The sequence below is a fragment of the Labrus bergylta genome, chromosome 12 (genome assembly GCF_963930695.1).
Source record: "Labrus bergylta chromosome 12, fLabBer1.1, whole genome shotgun sequence".
Classification (NCBI taxonomy): Eukaryota; Metazoa; Chordata; class Actinopteri; order Labriformes; family Labridae; genus Labrus; species Labrus bergylta.
Window position 1 is genome coordinate 12902725 of NC_089206.1, and position 15831 is coordinate 12918555.

Sequence of the window (15831 nt, forward strand, 5' to 3'; positions counted from 1 at the left end):
CACTGTCAGGGAACACGGCAAAGTGATGAAAAATAAAAGGAAATGCCACTTACACTGGTTTTCAAACAGCATGACTTGCATCCCGTAAAGTGAAAAAGACTGTCTGAAACTGTACGTCACAGAGTTCTTCTTTTTCTGGAAAATCTTGGTTACCTGAAATCATGCAAAGAGAATATTTAAAAGGTTGTACTTTAAAAAACAAAGACATGGGGAGAGGATGGCAGAGCAAAAAGGAGAGGTTTTTTTTTTTTTACCACTAGGAGGTCATTGAAGAGGAAGATCTCCCGCTGATGCAGGCCCAGCTTCTGGAGCTTGTTGGGATCGGGAACTTCAAACAGACGGCAGTAACACACCAGTCGACGATGAGGAAGCGACAGAACCTACAAGACGGGAAGAAAGAGCAAAGATACAAACGCATCATAGGTCAACTTCAGCCCCAGTCTCGTCTTCTTCTGAGAAGAATTTCAAGACGTCATAATAAAAAGGAAGACTGTTCTTTACAGTTCAAAAGTTTCTGCATCGATTGCTGCTTTATATTTTCATAGCTATGTGTGGGGAGATATGAACACTACTATTTATGGCTGCAACTAACAACACACCCATCACTGCTGAATCTTTTGACTACTTGATTTGACTTTTTTTTTTTTTTAAACTGTTAGAAAATGCTCGTCAAATGTTTTTACGGATCAAGTTGATGATTTAAAAAAAAAGTTAAATGTTCAACAAGACAAAGACAAAGAAAAGCTGCAGATTCAAAAACGTGTAAGACATTTAAGGCTGTACTCAGAGACTGTTTAGAACTTCAGATTAAAAAATGATTTGAGCTATTCCGTTTTGTTCATCTAAAAATGATCTACTTAATAAATGTGTAATTTCAGCTTCACATCTGTTGAATCATTCACTGTGTCCCATTTGAGTTAAATTCACATATATTTATTAAGTCTCCAGATGAACTATAAAATAAATAATGATGATTGTAGCCATTTTAACACCCTCTAAGTCAGTTTCACCAATGAGTAAATGTTAACTTGTAATGCAGTATTAAGCAAAAAAAGTTGTTGCGATTGTTACTTTCATTTTATTTAGGCTCCCTAATGTGCTGTTGTAGGCTTCAAAGAAAACAGAATATAAACCTCTATTGTTCCCACAACAGGTCATTTTCAGCGTTGAACATCAGCAAAGAAACAAAGAAAAGAAAAGGAAAAAAGAAACTCTCAGTGCACACATTGCACAAATAATCAGAGTGAAGAGAGAATTGTAAATGCTGCAGATGTGGTCGCACATCCAAAGAAAAATACAACACACACCGTGCACTAAATAGTTCCTCGTCTTGCAAAACTGATAAGTTGAATTCTGACGCTAAATCAAGAAGAAAAGTAAGTCTAAAATCATTATTTTCTTAAGGCACTGGTGCTATTATATAACATATTGCATACATTTATCACTAATGCAAAATCAGTGCAAAGCTCCTCCCATCACAGTGTGAGAAGTAATAATATCCACACAACTATGATGTATTGTGTTTCTGGGAGGCACACGCATGATGTACACCCCGCTGAGGGCAGAATCTGTAAACACTGCAGCTCAATGCCAACCCAAGGATTTATGGGTGTTGATTCGGTTTCCAGGGTAGAGCTAAGACCGCTCATCTCTCAGTAACAGATGTGATGCTTCAGGGGGCAAAAGTTCCTCCGTCTTTAGGTAATCTAAAAACTCTTAAACTTATCTTGACTGATGTACATGAACAGCTAAAGACAGGAAGCTGTGCACGCAGAGGTGAATTAACGACAAATGACCAAATAAAGTGGGATTTATGTTTTTTTTTTTTGTCATACTTACACATCCCAGGCCATGGTGGAGGGATCCAATCTAAGAAAAGAAGGACAAAAAAGATGTTTAATGTCGTTTTTATGTAATCATTATTTACGCCACCGCTTTGATATCATGAAAATGAAATGTCTTCTCCTTATTATGAGTCTAGAGAAGGATTTGCCCTTGAAGACTCTGAAGCTTTAGCTGATTAAGCGGCCACATGCACCTCTGAGTAAAGGGTAGTGGTCTTTCTCTGTGCTGGACTCCGGGGATTCTCTAATGATGTTGGAATGAAAACAGAGCCTCCCCTAGAAACCCACTCCATAACAGCACAAGTGGACCAGATTATTAGGATGAGGAACTTCAATGTGGTTTTTATGCTAAAGTGTTTTTGTTCCACGTGTCCAACTGGGCTTTTAATTCTGCAGCTAAATGGTGACCAGGGAGCTTTTTTCAATACATTAACTGATCACTGGGAAAGAAACTCATCCATCCCACTGGAAACCAACTGAAACAAAGCCCTCTCTCTCCCTGCGGCAGCATAGGTTAATCACTCTTTTAACCTTCACACACGAGAGAGACATCATTGCCAGCAGAATAATGCTGAAATGCTGCTCATGATGAGGGCCTGGAGCACGGTGTGATCACAGCTCTTGATCAAAAAATCATCAGCAGAAATAAACTTCCTACTGATTGTGCATCAACTGACACTTCAAATGTAACTTAATTACCAACATGTTACACACTGGAGTCAACTACTTCTCCCTCTAAAACTAAGAGAGGACAAAAGGACACACGGGGGATCCGTTTTTCATCAGAATGCTGCACTGGCTGACATCTCTTAAGGGCTTCCCAGTGTGTTAAAATCACCAGCGTGAAGGTCTAAACTCAGGAACGAACCCCCTTTCACACAACAACACCCATCAGTGGAAAAGGACATACGGTTTTGTTAAGTTTTCCTGGTCCGACTTAAACTCTGTATATTTTCACCTTTATCAATCAAAAGAAAACCACATTTTTATTTATCAAAAGTAGTTCTGGAGAGATACTATAAGCGTCTCACTGATGTGTTTGTTGGCCAGAAATGTCGGGTCCATACAGGTTTATCACAGATATATCGTATATATCTGATATGTGCTTAAAAGGAAAACTTTTTTTTTACACATTTCTATTCCTTGCACAATACTCTCAGCACTGTCTGCAGCAAGTGCAGCAAAATATCACAGCTGAGCAGGAGACGGTCCACACTAGAATTGAATGATGGTGGAAATGAGAGACCTTTTAAGACCCTTAAAAGTGGCTATATGTGTAAGTTGACAGTCTCTCTGTACTCTTGCAGGGTCACATTGTACTATCCAGTTGTATCTTCATTTTAACTCAAAAATTCAAATTAGAAGGCGTTATATCGTATTAATAATTCCTCTCTATTGAAAACAGTATCCGTCTGAAAATTCCTGTGTGGGTCGAGCCTTATTTATCACAGAACAACACATTGTTGTTAAAGATACAATACTTGTATCTCAAAGGCCAAAGATGAAGTTAAAGTTATGCTTTTAATTCTGTTATGTTTAAATGAACTTAGTATCATGATGATGAGATAATGAACATTACTCACCGGCTTCTTCCCCACGATGAGCTTCTCAACCTTCTGCACCTGTGAGACATGGTCTTCATTGGTCTTAAGCTCGCGTTTACGGATCCTCTCATAGATGCCGACCAGAGTCTCCCTGGGAATATCCTCCCCATCATCCACACCTTGAAAACATGGAGGAGCCGAAGTTAGTTACGTTGATCTGTAGTGTTCATCTGATATTGTTCATTTAGACTTTTATCTGTGTCCATGGATGTATTAACCCTGTGGCACTTTTTAAATGTTAGTCAGAAAAATCCTTGGTCCTTGCATAATCACTTCAGTTACCTCTTAAATTTTTGATGAAATCCTCCAGCTTCATCTTCCTCTCTGGCTTGACGTTGGGGCTGTACATGTCGGTGTTCAGGAGGATGATGGCAAACGCCAGGATGAAGATTGTGTCAGGGTTCCTGAACTGCCGCACCACTGTGGGGTTACAGATGCAGTAGCGCTGGCTAGAAACAAGTACAGGAGAACAATAAGATCCAACAACCAAACCTTGATTACAAAACACAAAAAAAAAAAAAGAAAAATGTGCTCAGGCTGAGGAAACATTTTCAGCATTTTCAGTAGAAAGCAGAACTAATGCAGGAACCTGCTCTCTTTGTGTGCCAAGACTTATCTAGATAACGCAGCTGTGAGGAAACCAAGCAGAAAGGACTTCTCAATATTCACTGAAATCTTACATCAAGTACTTTTTGTATTATGGCTCAAAAACTGAATATGTGTGCTTCAATGATTTCTACATTCGACATATTTTTCCTCACAGCTTCATGGTCTTCAATCTCTCTCTTCCAAAGCACTCAGACATTGTAATTCATGGACACATTTATGTTTTCTCTCCTTTCGTTCCTCAAACACATGCATCCATAATCTGTAGCTAAGAGGGGCTTTTCCCCTCAGGTTTTCTCAGTTCAAATATGGGGTCTGTTTTAGTGTGTCATCTAACCTGAAGGCTTCAATAAGTCGCTCCACCTTCTGGGCCTCACCCTGAACACGGATGTGGTTCTGAAATTTCCTGAGAGCCTCGTCAAGCTCCATGCTCTGGAAGTCCATTTCATCAACCACGCAGCTGATGGAAAAAAGGGACAGATGGAGACAGACAAATTAAAACCAGATATGAGATTGTTGTTGTTTTTGTGCTCATCATGCGATGCTCATCGATTTGTCCAGGGCCTTAAATGTCTCAGTGTTTTCTGAACGGGGATGTTACAAGAGATATCTGGTTACATCTGTGCCGCTGTCAAATGTTTCTCATTTTATTTGATTAAACTTGATAAATCAATGTCCCGGATAATTTGATGTATACAATCTTTCTTTGTTATTTTGCAGGTGGACAGGGGTCCTGGGTTTTCAGCACATTTTGATCCTTCCTTAAGTTGTATGTATCAAAATGTTTTTTTTTAGGTTTTCGAGGAGATGATGAGAATGAAATCTGACTTACTCCAAGACGTCTCTGTTGAACTGTTTCTGTCGATTTCCGAGAAACTCTCCGATCATCTGCCTGCTCAGTCCCTTCCTCTGCAGCAGGAAGTGAGCCACACCAACCGGTGTGTCAGGGATGAATCCCCTCTCGGTCAGGTACTGGATGCCTTTCTCTGGCTTCCTGATAAATCAAACGTATAGTTGCAGGTTTATAGAAAAAAAAAAAAAACGGTAGAGAATCTCCAACTGCCAAATCAGCATTTGCAAATAAACAAAAGCATCTATGTAAATATTGATGCTTTTTTATGATTATTTCTTTTTTGTTTACTTGTTACTTATATTAAATTCCAAATCACATTATGATCAGTGTCACATATATATTGCATCAAAGATTCCTACATGGAAAAAACAGATTTTTGTGATAAACGTTTTAATATATATTTTTCTGAGTCATAAGGCACACCTCATGTGCTGTCAAATATATATATTTTTTTTTTGAGGAGCATCATATCAGCTTTATCAGTCAAGATATGTCTTACTCTCAAAATACCTTTACATTCCATGTGAATGTAGCTGAATGGAGTTTACAGAGAAACAAACAGTTAGTGAATGATTCCTCTCAATCATCACCTCCATTACTCTCTCGGCACCTATTCACAGCAAACACTGGTCAAGATGCTGCTCCGGCACAGCTGAGTACCTACTTGTTGAAGAGATTCAGGCCGATGCGGTAGTGCCTCTTGCGAATAACGTCATTGCTGAAGATGGGCGAGTCCCAGCTGTTACGAGTCTCTTTGTGGTACGTCTGCTTGCTGAGCGTCTGCTCCCGTAGGCTGTCCCTGGAGGACGACTCGGAGCTGCAGTTGATGGTGTCGTTGGAGTTGGATGTGCTGTTGATGCTGTCGTTGTCCCCGTCAGAGTAGTCGGATTCTGACTTGCTCTGTCTGTTGGCTGAGCCGTTGATGGCTAAGTGGCTCTCCAGCTGGCGATGACGGTGCCGCAGAGGTGCATCATCATCACGGGAAGGGGCTCTAGGCGGGGGTCCATGGGATATGTGTTTTGGGCTTGCTTGGGATGATGTTACAATGTGGCCATGTGGTTCATACCCAGGCGGCCGTTTGACAGAGCTGCGCTCGGACCGGTCGCTGAGCTCTGCAGAGCTGTCACTAGGAGGTTCTATGGTCAACAAAGGAAGATGGTCCATTCTGAGACGCTGCTCTTGGCACTCTAGAGAAGGAGTGCTGCGGCAGCTCGTGTCTGTGTCACGGCCCTCATCTTTGGGGTCAATAGGCCAGTACTCCTGAGAGGAATTGACTGACCGCAACCTCAAGTCTGATTCTGTGCTAGAGGGCTGGTCCCCTGACCTCGACAGGGCCATAGAGGGGGACATGTCCTCCTCATCGATGAATAGAGTAACATCGCTATAGGACGCCATGGTTTCATCGTGCATGCGTCCAGCTGCCCTGCGGTGGGACTTCACCTGATAGGGCACCTCCCTCTCCACCTGAGAGCAGCCCATGGCCTCTGGGTCAGGACCCTCATCCCCCTGCAGGCTGCGACAGTTCAGTGCATCGTCTATCGACTCGGCCAGGGATTTCACCTGCCTGGAGAAGGCGTCCTCCAGCTCCGTGATGGCATCTGTTAGATCACCCTGTTGGGCCGGGTGAGACGCCATGTTGGCCTGTTGGTGGACCTCTATATCTCCACATTCAGACTGCACCATAGACAGCGGGGTGCCATCCTCTGTCATGGACACCTGCCTCCCTTCAAAGTAGGAGCTGTGCACTTTCTCAGGGCCCTCAAACGAGAGCTGCATCCTCATGTTGGACAGAACGATTCGCCTGGACATACGGTTCTCAGACATAGAGCTCCTGAGGCGTTCAAAGTTTTTGTTCATCTGATACTGGCGGAAGGCCGTCTGGATGGTGCGAGCTGCATGCCGAGTTATGAACCGTCCACCATATTTACGCTCCAGCATCTCCACCTAGAGAGAAGACAGAATTCATTTACTGTGCCAACCTTGGAATATTTCATGGTTTTCTTTTGTGTACACTGTTTATAAAGTCAGCCTCTTCAATCTCACTGTTTATTTGCTTCTTCCAGTTGTTGGAGGGTCAGTCACAGTCCCATTATAGACTTCCTTCTTTATTAGAATTAGAACACTCTCTCACTGCTGGTTTTTCAATGAGTAACCCCCAAACAAGTCATCATTTTTAAAAGAGTTACATGCATGTGACACTTATCGTGCAAGAATGTCAGAAAACTTCATCCAAATCATTTGCAAACTATTCAGCCAGGCACTCTGGAGTACCTGTTTGTCCTGGAGGTCTGCAGAGAGCTCATAGCTCTCAGAGAGCGAGCGGGACCGCTTGATGGCCTCCTCTTCAGCCTGCTTCCGGAGGATGGACTGCGAGTGCTGGAGCTTGGGCCTACGGGGTCTCTGAGGCCCAGGCTGGACCCCGTGGCTGTATAGCGGACTCTCAAATCGGTCGGGGCTGATGGCCGAGCCGTGAGTCACCGGGCCTGGACCATAGCCGGCTCCACCGTCCAGGGAAGGCCCACTGTCATTGGGCCGTCCATCCCCTTCCACACTGCAAAAAGAAGAGCAAAGGGATGGTTATAACATTTCTTCTTCCAGCTTTTACAATAAGAATTACATTTTTTGAGTCAGATTTAGACTGAAGTATTATGGGGTGAATGGCAGCTTTTCTTCTGATCCATCTCATGGAATGTCAAAGCAAAAAATAGCTTAACTTCAGGGACTTAAGGAATTATGCTCTGAGATGAACAAGACTTAAATGAGAAGTCAAGTCTCTGTGAGGGTATATTATACATGTTTGCCATTACAGCAGTGAACTGCGGTGAGTGTGTAAATGAATGAAGCTGTACCTGGAATGTGCTGACTCTACAGCTTTATGATAATATAAAACACATTATTATACTGTAAGTTGTCTTAAACTGGCACTTTTCTTTTAAGAATATCAACAGCAAATTAATCCAACATTGTTTTTTTGGAGATACATTCAGAAGATATAAATGCCGCATAAACACTCACAATTATAGACACAACCAGTTATCCAATGTCCTCATTGGATTACCTCTTACACAAAAATGAAATAAAAAGAAGAACAAGAGGTTACTCACTCACTCTTACTTTCAGGCATACTACAAGACGACCGCTTATTGCGAAAAGACCGTCTATTTTCTATAAATTGCCAACTCTTCCTCCATATCTTGTCCACCATTATTTCAGTCAAGTGAGGTCCAGAGTACACAGGCTCCTCCAGGAAACTAAAGTTTATGCCTCCTTCAGGACCAATCAGTGACCATTGGGAGTTACATCATGTTTGCCGGAGCGACGACACATTGTTCCAATACATGTTACAAAGTCCAGTTGAGAGTAGAATGATAGAGCAAACACAACTTTAGCAGTCCTTCAGAAAAAAGCTCTGTCGGTGGTGATGTGGTGCCCACCTGCTCAATAAGTAGTACCGGTGTTACACTGACTATCCTGTCTTCTCCTCTACGGCTCAGTAAGTGCTCTCAATGTTCGCTGGCAGACTAATGTGTTTGAACTGTGACTGAACACACCCATACAGTGTACACAACCCACTTCCTACATTAGACAGCTTCAAATCAACATTCAGTAACACCAGTTTGACAGCAAACAGCCACAAAATGTGAGTGACAAAGTGGAACTCAAATGTTTCAGAGTTCAGACAGCAGATGTAATTGCTAAAACATTTTTGTGAAATAGTATCATTTATGCCTTGTTTACAGCATAAGATCACTTGCATATCAAGTTCAAGTTTAATATGTAATTTCACTAATTCGCATGGAACAGGAAGATTACTGAAACAGTGATAAGAAATCACAAGCATACAGTAAGTGATAACAAGATAGATAGATAGATAGATAGATAGATAGATAGATAGATAGATATAGATAGATAGATACTTTATTGATCTCGAGGGAAATTCAAATAAACAACTTACAACTGAGCTGATTTGCATTTCAGCAAGCCTTTGTATGCTTCAGTTGTCTAGAGTAGACCAAAGTAATGCTTTCAGATTAACTTCTTTCCCAAGAACACTTCTGCTTTTAAGCTAGACACTTGAGAGTATACAATTACAACATGTTGGGCTGCTATGGCTGCAAAACTACCACCAATACAAAAAAATATTTTATTCAAATGGTTAGGATTGTGTTTGGATGCAACTAAAACTATCCTTATGTCCCCAAGTACAGCATAATGCTATCTTTAACGAAAGCAGGTTTGCCTCTGTCAGTAGACCCATTCAGGGTTAGCCAAGGACACTGTGACACAGGAAGTTCATGGTAAGTTAATGCAAATTTGCTCCCTCCGAACCATTGGTGCATACAGCTTTCAGGTGCGGAACAACACATAGATCCACATTCAAATTCAAATTCAAATTCAAATTCAAAAAACTTTATTTGTCCCTGGGGGGCAATTCAAAGGCACAACATGAAATCTTTACACAATATCATAAAACATACATTATTGCATTTTTGTGATTGACAGAAAATGCCAAACCTTCTACCATGGCAAAATCTGATAATGTAATCCTGGAGTCTGGAGCAGAGAGTTACACCTTGTATACTATTAAAGCACAACAGTACAGCAGGAGGTCATTTTTAGTCTATAGATTTCTACAGTAGTATTTTGATATCTAACATGGTTTAACTGATTATGAAAGTATGCATTTGTGTATAGAATGTATATTCAGTTTAGGGACTACATTTAGATCAATTTGAAAGAAACCTAAAATGTGAAGCACACTTTGGAAATTTAAAAATGTTTAAAGAACTCAGGAAAAAAGGTATGACAATATGATCAAAACACTTTCAGCCTTTTGTAAAGTAGCCTAAACATGTGTGACGCTCAACAGGTTGTATGTTTCCAGTCTGTAAACACATTTTAGGGAGGTTAGCTGTCCTCCATGTCAGTTGGACAGTCCAGTCCACCACTTGTGTACGGACTGAAATACCTCAACAGCTGCAAGATGCACTGCCTTTGAATTGGTGCACAATATTACTTTCTTAGAATGAACTGCATTATTTTTAAGGATCCCCAAACATTTCAACTAGCACCATTACCTTTGGATTTTGTTTATGACCTGATATCTTAAAACAATTACAATCTCATTGGCTGTAGCCTACTTTTTGTTTATGGATAATAGGCAAATGCTAGCATGCTAAAATGCAGTGGCACATAATGGAGCTACTTAACATCAGGTTGGCATGTGAGCAAGCTGACACTGACATTTAAGTTAAAGCACTGCTATATAGGCTACACCGTGGGGCTGCTAGCATGGCTAACAGCTGACTTTAAGTTTCACAAGTTTCACATTTTTATGTTTTATTTTTTTCCTTTGCACAATATCTTTGAGAGTAATTGTGTAACTTTTTTTTTAAACGTCATTATGAACCCAAATAAGTTACAATTTCAAATGTATGTTCTAGTCGGCGACACGATAAACTGTAGGAATAAGGGTTGAGTTTACATTAAACAAATGAAAACAAAGTAAACTACAAGCTTCTTTTAATAGCTACTACAGTGCTCCTTTGAGGTTTTCTCTCCCACCCACTCACCTGCAAAACACTGAAAACACAAATTATAAAACTACAGCTAGCACTGCTTTTCCTTTCCCCAACGGGTCCTTGTGTTTTTTTTCTGCTTCACTGTCTGCCAAGCAAGCATCCAGATGGTGCATGACTGTTGGTGTTTAGAAGAAACAGAGTGAGTCTATAAGTGCTGCAGTATTTTTTGCTCTGAGGTCACTGAAATCTCCTCCGAGTGAGGTCAGCTGCTCATGAAGGCGGGAAAAGAGGGGAGTGGGCTAAGTAGCTAAGGTTTAAGCTGTAATGGATTTCTGAAGGGGTACTAGGACTAAAGGAGAGCATAAAGTTTCAAAATATCTTTATGCTTCAGGCACAGAAATCAGAAGTGAAATTAACCTTTTTTATCAACATGTATCAAATGTTACATTTCAAGATGGCATTTGTATTCTTCTGCTCCGCCGATCTGACAAAACTGAGAAAGTTAGGTTCAAATTTGTATCAACATGTTGTATCGAAAGTATGTGGAAGTTTTAAAAAAAGGTAGAAGTTTAAACGATGGGAAAAAGCTTACAATAAAAACAATCCAGACCTAACGCTCACCTTAAAGGCACCTTGCTAGCTAGTCAGCTGAACAACACAGCTAACAACAGAACTTGACAAGTGCAGATAGCATGAAAGCTGTGAAGTCCCTCAAAACTGAACATTTTGCACCAAGAAATGTCGAACCAATGCTAAGAGGTGAAGAATGAAGCAACTATATTACAACTATAAGTCACGCCATACTCTTTAAATTGCTATTTCACTACTTTGGCAACAACCACTGAGTGGTGTCTGTTGCTCAGTCTGGTTTTTTATCCACCAATGGCCCCTGTTAGTTCTGATGTCAGCATGGATAAGCATGTCAGCTCAGCTGGCAGTGATTTTCAGCCTTGGGATCCAGGGATTTTTTTTGGGGGGGGAGTAAGTTTTGGGGGGGTCGACCATCTCTCTTTCTCCCTTCCTTTACATCCTGAACAAACAGGCTCAGACCCTCGCCCAGGCCTCAAACCATTTCATCAGTCGGACCTGAGGGAGAAACATTCCTCCATCCCGGAAAAGAGGAGTCACATCTACAGGAGTTCTGGGAATAGAAGAGGGCTAATGAAGTACAGGCTGAAGCTACGGAGGAAGAGCGAGCCACAGTGTGGAACTAATAAACTGAAGCGGTTTGTTGACTGCTCAATTGTCTCAGCGATTTACTCTGTCAATTAGTCTTTTAAGATTTGTTTGCATTCTCTTCTTGGTATGAGAAAATACAATTCAATTCCAAATCCAATTGTGAAAGTAAAAGTGATTGAAATGCGAACTGTTAAATATTTATAGAACCCGTTTTCAGACTAAATGCATCCACAAGCAAACATTAACTTTATTTCTCCTGTTTAGACTAGTCTTTTTTTAAATTTCTATTTATGGTGCTTTATTTATCTTCCATTTGAAGCCTGTTGCTGTTATTTTTACGATGGAGAAACTCCAAATGTATGCTCTTGAAATGTGCCATATACACAAATGTTCTCCTCATTTTCGGCAGTCATTTCAATGTGATCGAGGAAATATTGAGGTTTTCCTCGGTTATTGCAGATATTTTTTGGGCCAAATTTACAGAATATGGTTTCTTGAAATCTGAAGTTGTGAAAACAGACCCCACTTATGTTAAGTATCCTCATGTATGTTACAGAGAAGTGTTGCTGGATGAAAACTTTCTACCATCTTGCATTGGCAACCTTCCATTACAACACCAACATGGTTGCCAAAGAAGTCTGATCACGCTTTGGTTTATTCTTGTTCACAATGGTACGAACATAAAACAAACAAAAGGCAGATGGAGATATGGTTGCTTTCCAAACTCAGAAATGTTTTTTTTCAAAACAATATATGTATTGACAATGATGCAACACATGTAAATGAATAATCTGATTCTCTGACTTCAAATGACAACATTCTTATGATGAGTACTTGTGAAAACCCTTCCAATGATAATACAATTGACCTTTTGTATCTCACTTCTCATTCAACATGTGGTCCAGCCACAACAAAAGCAGATGTTTACCCTCCCTTCATAGTAACTCACAGAGCTCATAAATACAAATGCATGTAGCAGCCTTCCAAACACAGATGTGAGGAAATAGATTTTTTTTTTCAGGTAGACCACACAGTAACATGATAATGAAGACCAGCATTTGGGGGTTAACCGTTCAGTAAACACTTAATACATCAGTCATTTCAGCACCGATAACAAAACTAATGAATGACTTTGTGATAGCTATAAAAAAAAAAGACTAAAAGAAAGCAGGTCAGGGATTTATAGTTTGAAACAGCTGGAGAGCTGCATGGGCCAGCAGACTGACAGTATCACTCTTGAGAGTTTCCAGCAGACAGTATATTATCGACTGGAGCCTGATAAGACGCATGGTTGATAACTACTGTAAGTTGTATACTCCAGTTTTACAGCTTTAGGGCTCTGGTTTCTCTACAAATCAGAAACTGAGATGTGGTGTCAAATCCATCTAGAGAGCAGCAGTCTCGAGTGTACTTAAACATATCCACAAGTGACTGCTCAATGGCTTACATGTGCCAAACATTTGCCGTTATAACTACATTCTCAAGTTTTGTGCGAGATGTTTTAATTTGCCTGCAAATCTCCATTCACAACTTATTGAGGATAATTGTCATAACATATTGACAATTTGTGAAGAGACCAGATTTTCACTTCATAAAGCCAGCTGATTATATATTGGCAAGTTAAGAGCGTTCATCAAGATGCATGATACCTCACAACACAAATCTATATAAATGCTTTTTACTAGCACAGTAAAGCAAAGGCTCTGCAAATTATAACACACTCCACTGCAAGTGCAATGAGTGGCTAAGTGATTTGTTAATGCCAGCCCCATGCCTGTTACTGTACTTAAGAGTAATCACAAATCAATATGTCCCCTTGTTAAATGCCGGGTCTTGTTATGTCACAATCAAGACGTCGCTTCTCCTTCAACGACAACAACATCAGCAGAGTAGCAGAGGGACTGTCATTATGTTTCAGTAATTAATAATTAAGATGTCTTCCACACCACACTCAGCACCTGCCCTTGAAGATCCAGCTATGAAAAAGCACACAGTCACGGCCAGTAAGCGGGAGGGCCGAGACTCACCACAGGAATGCCCTTCAGCCCAGCAGGAGAAGGGAAGGTGGGGGGACAATCCAACTCACAGATGGATTCTGTACAGTGAGACTGAACACATCATGGTATCACACGTCTCACATGGTGACTCAGAGAGGGGACATGATCTGTTTTCCATTGTGCTGGAGTCAAAAATTGAAATGGCAGATCCCCTCTTTAAAATTCATGATCTTCCATGACTTAGCTTCCCAGCACCACTCCTGTCGTTTTCTGGTGTCGATTATGTGAGAAAACAACAACATCAACAACGAAAGGCTCCGTTGAATCTGGCACGTGATCCAAGCTTTTCTACTATTTATTATAAACAAAGCATTATGAGCTTTAGCAGCCTGGTGTAACCTCATTCAATGACAAAGCACACACACTCACATGCATACACACACACACTCACTAAAAACAAACACAACATTTCACACTCTCCTATTACTCTTACCAGCCTTTCAGCTCCAGCTCCAGCAGTGACTGGTTCTTCTCTGAATTACACTGCAAACACCACATGCTGTATGATGGACTCCAAACATTAGTAGTCCCCCTCACAGGTCCCCATTACCGCCTAAAAGGTTCCTCTAACAGAGAAACGCATTTCAAAACTGCCTTTAGCTTCAGCGTCTATATCCCGTCTTCTTCCAGACGTTCCCATGTCTGGGAAAAGCAGCTTCCTATGTGTGGTAGGCGTGCATGGTCAGTGCTAAGTGGCAGTCTGTAATCTGTGACAGACAAATGGAGCTCTCTCGTTTTCTCTTTCTTCCTCTCTGTACTCCGTACGCTGTGCTGGTATGAGTATGGGGGGGAGGCGGAGGCTGGGAGACAGGCGTGTGTTGGTTTCTGCCAGGGCCTGAGCCGTATGGAAGGGGGCGGGGTGCAGGGGAGAGGGTGTGTGGCTCTGTAGCTGGGTAGAAACAGAAAGAGAAGGGGATGAAATACTTCCTAATTTCTCCTGAAAGGGACATGCAAATGCCTCGGGAGTAGTGGAAACTCAAAAAAATTTTGTCACGTTGTCAGAGAAAGCGAAAATGTAGTGTATCGAATGAGAGTAAGCGATATAGTAAGGGGCTATAAGCACAGGCAGAGGAGAGGGGAGTGACAGCTATCCAGTTAGGTGCATTCAGGTACATTAGCAATGGGATGGAATTTGGGATGAAACAGCTAAAAAGCCAATGAATGAGTAGACGGTGACATAAAGAATGAAAGATACATAGGTTGAGAGGAAAACGGGTTTGGTAGTGTTTAAAATGTTAGATGTACCTTGTACTTTTTTTTTTTTGCTGCACAAAGGAAAAGTGACTTAGTGAGAAGAGTTGAAAAAAATAAGAGATCACTACTATTAATAGAGCCTTTCAGCGTTGAGAAGTGACTGCTAAGAGTGCACTCAGCGAAGAAACAGAGAGGATTCAATGTCCTTCTGCTGTCGAAAATCACAGTCGAGACGAAGTTTTCCAACTAAAGCCCCCCCCCCCCCCGTATTCCAACTTAATTAAAATTGCATTGTTTCAGATAATGACAAACTGCTATAAAGAGAAAAGAGCAGACATCATTATAGCACCTTCATCACAAAGCTCACAATAATTTCCATCTAGGTTTCCATTCCCAGACCCCAAACTGGCTGTTCCTCATCTCTGGATTCCTCTCTGTTGTTAAGACAAGCCAGAGACTAATCACCCCTCTGAGAGTGGGGGGTGGGGGTAAACTACCCCCAAGTCAAAGGTATTTTCTATCTAATGACAACAGGCACAGGAAACAGCGGAGAATGGCTCCCACATGGAGCCGGTTTACAGGGACACCAATCATCTACATACACACACAGCAGTCTCTGGAGGGAGATGTTGATGTCCTCTAATTACAGACCTGAACCCCTGAAATGATCACCTTCTCTCCACTGTTTTCATCTGAAACTTCAAAAAAGAAAAGCACTGATTCACTTGCAGTGTTTGACTCAGGCAGAGGGATTATGTGCAGAAGGCGAACAGACTAACCGGTTGACTGATCTATTTCAGTGTGAGACCTTGGCCTCGTATTCTGAGGACTACAGCTGCCTTTTGGAGCCACAGATACTTAACTCAACTTACAGATCTGACCAATCATGCTAGCTCAAACTCGGTCTGATATCCATTTTATTCCTGAGTGCCAGTAAACAGAACACAAGTGAAAAGAGAGAAAAAGCCAAAT

At 41.2% G+C, this 15831-nt stretch overlaps 1 protein-coding gene across 8 annotated transcripts in view; it reads right to left on the reverse strand.

Annotated features, from left to right (window-relative positions):
* The window catches only part of LOC109981015 (IQ motif and SEC7 domain-containing protein 1), a 91975-nt gene that overhangs the window by 7611 nt on the left and 68533 nt on the right, over positions 1-15831 (reverse strand). For 6 of the 8 annotated variants that reach the window (XM_065960879.1, XM_065960878.1, XM_065960880.1 and 3 more), the window contains 9 exons: positions 7179-7458; positions 5572-6851; positions 4887-5048; positions 4392-4514; positions 3731-3897; positions 3428-3567; positions 1840-1869; positions 255-380; positions 54-153 (listed from right to left, as the gene is read on the reverse strand). In XM_065960879.1, coding sequence (XP_065816951.1) covers positions 54-153; positions 255-380; positions 1840-1869; positions 3428-3567; positions 3731-3897; positions 4392-4514; positions 4887-5048; positions 5572-6851; positions 7179-7458 — 2408 coding nt within the window. Of the gene's footprint in view, positions 1-53; positions 154-254; positions 381-1839; positions 1870-3427; positions 3568-3730; positions 3898-4391; positions 4515-4886; positions 5049-5571; positions 6852-7178; positions 7459-8011; positions 8398-14098; positions 14397-15831 lie in introns of those variants that run through there. The other 2 variants (XM_065960884.1, XM_065960881.1) reach the window with 2 other exon arrangements.